At 46.9% G+C, this 7,144-nt stretch overlaps 1 protein-coding gene across 1 annotated transcript; it reads left to right on the forward strand.

The window, feature by feature from the left end:
- The first annotated feature begins 3,948 nt into the window (after positions 1 to 3,948).
- On the forward strand, positions 3,949 to 6,871 carry Cd93 (CD93 molecule). The gene is made up of 2 exons (XM_090351914.1): positions 3,949 to 6,064; positions 6,346 to 6,871. The coding sequence occupies exons 1-2, from the start codon at positions 4,125 to 4,127 to the stop codon at positions 6,368 to 6,370; spliced, it is 1,965 nt and encodes a 654-aa protein (XP_090208040.1). The 5' UTR covers positions 3,949 to 4,124; the 3' UTR covers positions 6,371 to 6,871.
- The last annotated feature ends 273 nt before the right edge of the window (positions 6,872 to 7,144 follow it).

A 7,144-nucleotide genomic window follows, 5' to 3' on the forward strand; every position in this document is an offset into this window, starting at 1 on the left:
GATTTAACAGCTCCTGTGTAGAAGGTTGGAGAGTCAGTCCAGAAGATGGAGAGACACCATAGTTTGGTAAAGATATGGAGGTCTGAATGGCTAGCAAGCTGTGTCTTTCAATCAGTCTCCTTATGCACAATGAGATCGACCAGGTGACTCGTGCAGGACCATGAATTAATGGAGGAATTAGGCTATTGGCTACACAGACAAATCAAAAGAAAGAATGGGGGCTGGGAGTTTGGCCTAGTGGTTGAGTGCTTGCCTAGCATGCATGAGGACCTGGGTTCAATTCCTCGGTACCACATACATAGAAAAAAGCCAGAAGTGGTGCTGAGGCTCAAATGATAGAGCTCTAGCCTTGAGAAAGTCCAAGAACAGTGCTCAGGCCCTGAGCTCAAGCCCAGGACTGGCAAAAAAAAAAAAAAAGAATGGATACTAGCCCACCCCACAATGAAACTAAAGCACAAGGCTATTGGATTGATTTTATAAGCATTAAGAAGACACTTACTGTTAAATAAACCTTCAGAAGAGCAGCCAATGGTCTATACCAACCCTCACCAAACTCAAATGCATGGCTAAGTACAAATGCTGGGAACACCAGCCTTCCTAGCTTCCTTCCAACCCATTTCCTTTACTCTGGTGATGAACCTGAGTTCATAAGAGAATGTCTGGGAGATGCTGAACTCCAAGAGGCAGCCCTTACCACAAGTCTCTAGCTCACAGCTTGTTTCTCCAATACCTCTGGAAAAACTGAGCTCTCCAACCACCCAATTCTTGGTCACCCAAACAAAAGCCATGAAATCCTTCTTCATGTCTCTGTGCTTCAAATTCTGCTCTACTCCAGACCAGTAACAGTATGATTGGCCTTCTCAGTGTCTCTCAAATCTACTATTCCCAATCCAAGGATCAGCGCAGTCCAAGATGCCCTCTACTGATCCTGCAAATCTGACTTGCCTGCTGAGTGGTTTTTCCCATCATTGTTCAACTTCTCCAAACAGCTCTTCCCCTGTGCATTGCAAAACTAAGCCCAAGACATCATTATCAGAGCTCAAAAGGCTCCATGTTTTCTTGTATCCTCCATCCATCCTCCAACTTCCAATTTCACTGTCTGTCTTTTATTCACTCCTTTGTCCAGAGGACCTCAGGATGTGCTATTTCCTAACCTGGATATCATTCTTTCCCTTATCTATTTCTTCTTTAGATTGTAGCTTCCTTGAACTCTTGTTTCTGGAACAGCTTTTTAAAACTGCCTACTCACCACTATCACATCTTGACTCTAGCACTGGCATCTCCTGGCATGGCATTTGAACTTCTTTTGTTTTGTACCATGCAATGTATCAAAGCTGTGATTTGTTCAAATGTGTCCATTTTAAAAGACTTCAAAAAATCATAAAGGCAAAAATTCCTCTCTGTACTCCAGTGCCTAACCCAAAGCACAGTTGAAACAATTGTCAGATTCATAGATGGATGATTGTGAGTAGCAGAATAGATAAATAGGTAGATGATGGATTAATGAATGGATAGGCGTGATAAATGATGGATGAATGATGAGTGATGGATGAATGGGTAAGTAGATAAATGATGAATAGTTAGAGGGATGAATGGATAAGTGAGAAATGGCTAGATGAGTATAGATAGATGAATAGGAGGGTGAATGGATAGATAGATGAATGGATAGATGGATGGAGGGATGGGTAGATGGATGGATGGATCAAGTAGCACAAGAAAGATCCTGTGGGTTCTGAGAAAAAAATCTTAAATATCTGGACTCTTAATTATCTCTTAAATACTTGAATTCCCTTAACTCTCTTTCCTAATTAAGGACCTTCTCTGAGGAGTTTCCAGCTGGGATCTGAGACAGGCATTTTATTCCACCCCAGTTCTCCATGGAAGTCAATGGGGCAGATTTGGGTGCCTTGTTCCTGGCCCCTTGGCAATGCGCTCTAATTCTCTAGTCAAGCATTCCTGTGGTGCTCTTGGTCCTCATGGTAATGTCACAATGCCAAAATGCTGCTGCACACTGAAGTACTGTAATTCCATGTTGCCTCAGCAACAATTTTGAATACAAGTGAGCCTTTCTCGTACCAGACTGTGACACAACTTCTTACTCTTCACCTCCTTTAGCAATCCATTGTGGGCAGTCCAGGTAACTATCATATACAACTTCTGGTGCCCACCTCTCTGTGGGACAGTTAGATGAAACCTTCTGACCTACCTCACTGGTCCCTTCACCTACATGGATTGTACAGATTTACTTCAGTGGCCAATCACAGTGTGATTTCTCAGGGCTTGCAACAGCTTTCTCTGAATTAAACAATTATAGCTCCCTTCGGAAATCTGGTTGGGAAAATCCTTGAACCTCAATGAAGACTTTAACCTGCCACTTTCTCTGTCTCTGTCTCTGTTTGTCTCTGTCAGTCTATCTCTCTGTCTCTTTCTGTGTGCCTCTGTCTATCTGTCTCTCTCTGTGTGTCTCTCTGTCTCTCTATCTTTCTCTCTCTGTCTCTCTCTCTTACTCTCTCCCTCCCCCCCATTCTCTAGATGACTTCCCTCGTCCAGTGGGTCCTTTTAGGGGTGATGCCCCTTCCTTATGCTGAATCTTAGCTGATAAATCACTCGGTATTTTCTGTGTTCTGTTGAATTATTTTTTGTGTGTGCCTACTGCAACATGCCTGAATCCTGTTCAAAGATTGTCCATATTGTTCAAAATAAACTGGATATGGGTCACACAAGAAATAAAGGAATATCTGCAAGTGTCAATAACTAGACTTATAAGAGGGATACCTGATCTTCTGGGCAGGGCTAAAGTTCATAGTCTTTAGAAGAGATCTTAAGCCTAAATTAGAGAAACACATGATGGAGAGCCTGTTTCTGTCCTCAACTGCAACAGTTCCAAAGACAGACCTTCACAGTGTCCCAGAATGTCTTAGGGACAGGGCTCCAACACTCATTGGGTCATCAGGTCACTTCTATTGGTTCCTTCCTTGACTGTTTTGACTCCCAATCCTAACATTACAGTCGCTCCAAATCTTTGTCTTATGTTCTCCTTAGGGAAAATCAGCGGAGTACTGTCCTATCCACCAATGATTGCAGGGACAAAGTTCTTGGATTCAGGGGCTTTGGCTGCATTGCTGTGAGCCTTCAGAAAGATTCATTCCTTGCCCTTGAAATCCCCAAGTGAGGGAAGGAGATAAGGAAACCTAGGCCTGTGAGACTGGAAAAATTTCCCCTTTCTTGCTTTCTGATGCTTTGTGATTGTGTGTGACCCTGCCACCTCACAATGCAATATTTACACTATAAATCCCTGAAAACTGCCAAATTTCACCCGATATGGTCTAATGTTCTTGAGATTGGCATTATGTTAGAAACACAGACATTCCCACGGCCCAGATCCTATTTAAAAACTGCCTATCTATTTAAAGTTCATGATGGGAAGAATAAAAGAAAAAGAACTCTCAAAGCCAAGGGTGTCGGGGTAGGGGCATGAGATAGGAAAAAGAAAAACCCAGATTGCTTCTAAAAAAGGCTGAAAAATATAACCATCTAAAGCCTTGGGTCGTAAGACCCAGGTTTTATTATTTTTTTTTTAACTTTTGGTTGTTTATAAATGGAAGTGGAATTTTATTATGGGTTACTCAAGTTCTGGGTCTCTGCTCACTGAGCAGCATAGCATTCAGGTTCCTCATGTGATGGGAAAGAGAAGAGAGCCAAAATAAAGCACGCTATCTCAGAACTGGACACTTCTTCCCCATGTAACTGGGGTTTCCACAGCTCTGAGCCAGGGATCAGCAAAGCTGCCTGGCCCCTTTTATGAACAACAAAACCCGTGGTGATGCAGGCAACAGGAGTTAGAAAACTATTCACTGCAGGAAACCCCAGTATCCGGTGAGGAATAAGAATTACAAGAGCACAGGATGCGCCTTGGGTCAGGGGGATATGAGAAGTCCAACAGTCTTTGTGTCCTTCTCTGAGCCACAACTGCCGCTGCCGCTGGGGCTACTGCTGCTGCCTCCTCTGCTGGTTAAACCACAGCTCCCTGCTCCCAGCTCTGCTGGGTGCCAGAGAGCTGAGCTCAGGTGGCTACAGTCAGTGCGGGGTGTCTGGCTTCTCTTCAGGGTGAGCTGGAGACCAGGATGGCCACTTTCAAGAATCTACTATTGCTGCTGCTTTTGAGTCAGCCCTGGATGGGAGCTGGAGCTGACTCTGAGGCTGTGGTGTGCGTGAGGACTGCCTGCTACACAGCCCACTGGAGCAAGCTGAGTGCTGCTGATGCTCAGCTTCACTGCAATGAGAATGGAGGCAACCTGGCCACAGTGAAGAGTGAGGAGGAGGCCAGACATGTCCAGCAAGCCCTGGCTGAGCTCCTGAGGTCCAAGGCACCCCTGGAAGCAAGGATGGGCAAGTTTTGGATCGGACTCCAGCGAGAGAAGGGCAAGTGTATGGATCACGACCTGCCACTGAAGGGCTTCAGCTGGGTGGGTGGGGGTGAGGATACCTCTTATAAAAACTGGCACAGAGATGTCAGGACCTCCTGCATCTCCAAACGCTGTGTGTCCTTACTGCTGGACCTATCTTTGACACCTCATCCCAGCCATCTCCCCAAGTGGTTGGACAGCCCCTGCGGGAGTCCTCAGAATCCAGGAAGCAATGTGGAGGGATTTGTGTGCAAGTTCAGTTTCAAAGGCATGTGTCCGCCTCTAGCCCTCGGGGGTCCAGGCCAGGTGTCCTATGAAACCCCCTTTCAGGCTACCACGTCTTCCTTAGAGGCTGTTCCCTTTGGCTCAGCAGCCAGTGTGGTCTGTGGGAATGAGACTGAGAGTAAGAGCCATTATTTTCTATGCAAGGAAAAGGCCCCCAATGTATTCACGTGGGACAGCTCTGGCCCCCTCTGCGTAAGCCCCAAGTTTGGCTGCAACTTCAACAATGGAGGTTGCCAACAGGACTGCTTTGAAGGTGGAGATGGCTCCTATCTCTGTGGCTGCAGGCCTGGATTTCGGCTGCTGGATGACCTTGTGTCCTGTGCCTCTAGGAATCCTTGCAGCTCCAGCCCATGCATTGGGAAGGCCACATGTGTTCCTGGACCCCATGGGAAAAACTATACATGCCAATGCCCCCCTGGCTTCCAGCTGGACTCAAGTCAGCTTGGCTGTGTGGATGTGGATGAATGTCAAGACTCCCCTTGTGCCCAGGATTGTGTCAATACCCTGGGGGGCTTCCGTTGTGACTGCTGGGTGGGCTATAAACATGGGGGCCCAGAAGATAAAACCTGTAGGGATGTGGATGAGTGTGCCTTTGACCCCTCGCCCTGTGCCCAGGGCTGCATCAACACTGAGGGCTCTTTCCACTGCACTTGCAATGAAGGTTATGACTTATCAGAAGAGGATGGTACCCAGTGCAAGGATGTGGATGAGTGTTCTGACCCCAGAGGCAAGCCATGTGACAACGAGTGCTTTAACACACCAGGATCCTTCTTCTGTGGCTGCCAGGAGGGCTGGGAACTGGCTTCCAATGGGGTCTCATGCATCATACTCTCTGCGTCTTCAGGATCACCATCCAGGCCTCCTCCAGAAGAGGATGAGGGAGGGAGACAAGAGAGCACTGTACCTCCTAAAATATCCAGCTCTGCCAGGGCCTCTGAGGATGTCTCTAAGGGAGACTCTGAGGGCATCGCCACAAGGAGACCGTCCCTCTCTTCCAGTGTCACCCCCACTTCTTCTCTACCTGAGACATCAGCTTCTAGTGGGTCACCCAGCATCTGGACAGAGGGAGGCATCTATTTGCCTACGGCTACCTCCCATGACAAGCCAACAGGAGAGAACGCCCCTGGAGACAAGGATTCTGTGGCTACACAAAGTGATGATGGCACAGATGGACAAAAGCTCCTTCTGTTCTACATCCTGGGCACTGTGGTAGCCATTTCACTCTTGCTGGCTCTGGCACTAGGGCTTCTGATTTACCGCAGACGAAGAGCCAAGAGGGAAGAGATCAAAGAGAAGAAGCCCCAGAATGCTGCCGACAGCTACTCCTGGGTCCCAGAGCGAGCAGACAGCCGGGCCATGGAGAATCAGTACAGGTAAAGGAGACCTTTGCAGGGAGGAGGGGGACGGGGCAGGGGGGAAGGTACAGGCTTCAGTACAAAGGAGGGGCAGGCACCTGGACATGTAGGATGGATGTTAAGTCCAACCCTAGCAGCCCCATCCATTAAAGGCATGGGGGTCCATAGTATAAGTGCATGGAGGGGTGTGTAGTGTCTGTATGTGTGTGTGTGTGTGGGGGGGGTGATCTCTAAGAGTCCAGATGTGCATGTGACAGGAGCAATGTGGCTCTCAACATTGACATTTTTTTTTTTAATAGTCCAACTCCAGGGACAGACTGCTGAAGGTGAGGGAGTTCCAGAAATGTGGTCAGTCAGCTGCCACCATCTTAGGAGCTTTCAATTTCCTGACTCAAAAGAAGACCTACACCCTTCTACAGTCTGGACAGGAATCTTGGCCAACTGTTGTACACCTCTCCCCCTAAAAGTATGGTGGCTTGGGATGTGCAGGTATTTCCCCAATGTGTACGGTATTCATGGCATACACACACCTCTGTGTGTGTGTGTGTGTGTGTGTGTGTGTGTGTGTGTGTGTGTGTGTGTTGGCCCATCATTGTCAGTTGTGAATATTAATGGTTTCCACTCAAATGCTCCTTTTCAAATTTAAATGTGACTGATTTCAATTCTCCCCCGGGGTTCTGGATCAGGGCAGAGGAGTTAAGTGCTCACCAGCTCCCTTCGAAGGGCTTCTTGATATCTCTATATGAGAGAAATGAAGAACCTGATTCATACTTTTATTTTGTCTAAGGGAACCTATACAGTACTGGAAATCTTTCTCTGCATTTTCATTTCTATGTTCCACTTTTCCCCTCCTCAGCATTCTTTCTTAGCATGGTTGAAACCCTTTAGAAATGAGAGAGAGGTTGGTTGTCCAGGTTAGCAAGCAGTCAGGAAGTTTAGATACCACATCCCATTGTTACTAAGTGCCTAATAGTAGGGTTTATTCACAAGTAAAGTTGAAAAAAGAAAGATGAGGAAAGTGTCTCGAATCAAGTGAAAGGCTTTGGTGAAAACAGGCATACAGAGAAAAATGCTGGAGATTGGTGTCATGAAATAATT

This window comes from Megascapheus bottae, chromosome 18, assembly GCF_031878675.1.
Source record: "Megascapheus bottae isolate mThoBot1 chromosome 18, mThoBot2.hap1, whole genome shotgun sequence".
NCBI lineage: Eukaryota > Metazoa > Chordata > Mammalia > Rodentia > Geomyidae > Megascapheus > Megascapheus bottae.

Excerpts from the sequence above, each read along its gene's own strand:
- Cd93 (XM_090351914.1), top strand. The coding sequence starts at position 4,125 with ATGGCCACTTTCAAGAATCTACTATTGCTGCTGCTTTTGAGTCAGCCC. Across the intron at positions 6,065-6,345 it reads GCCATGGAGAATCAGTACAG|TCCAACTCCAGGGACAGACT; the intron begins GTAAAGGAGACC and ends TTTTTTTAATAG.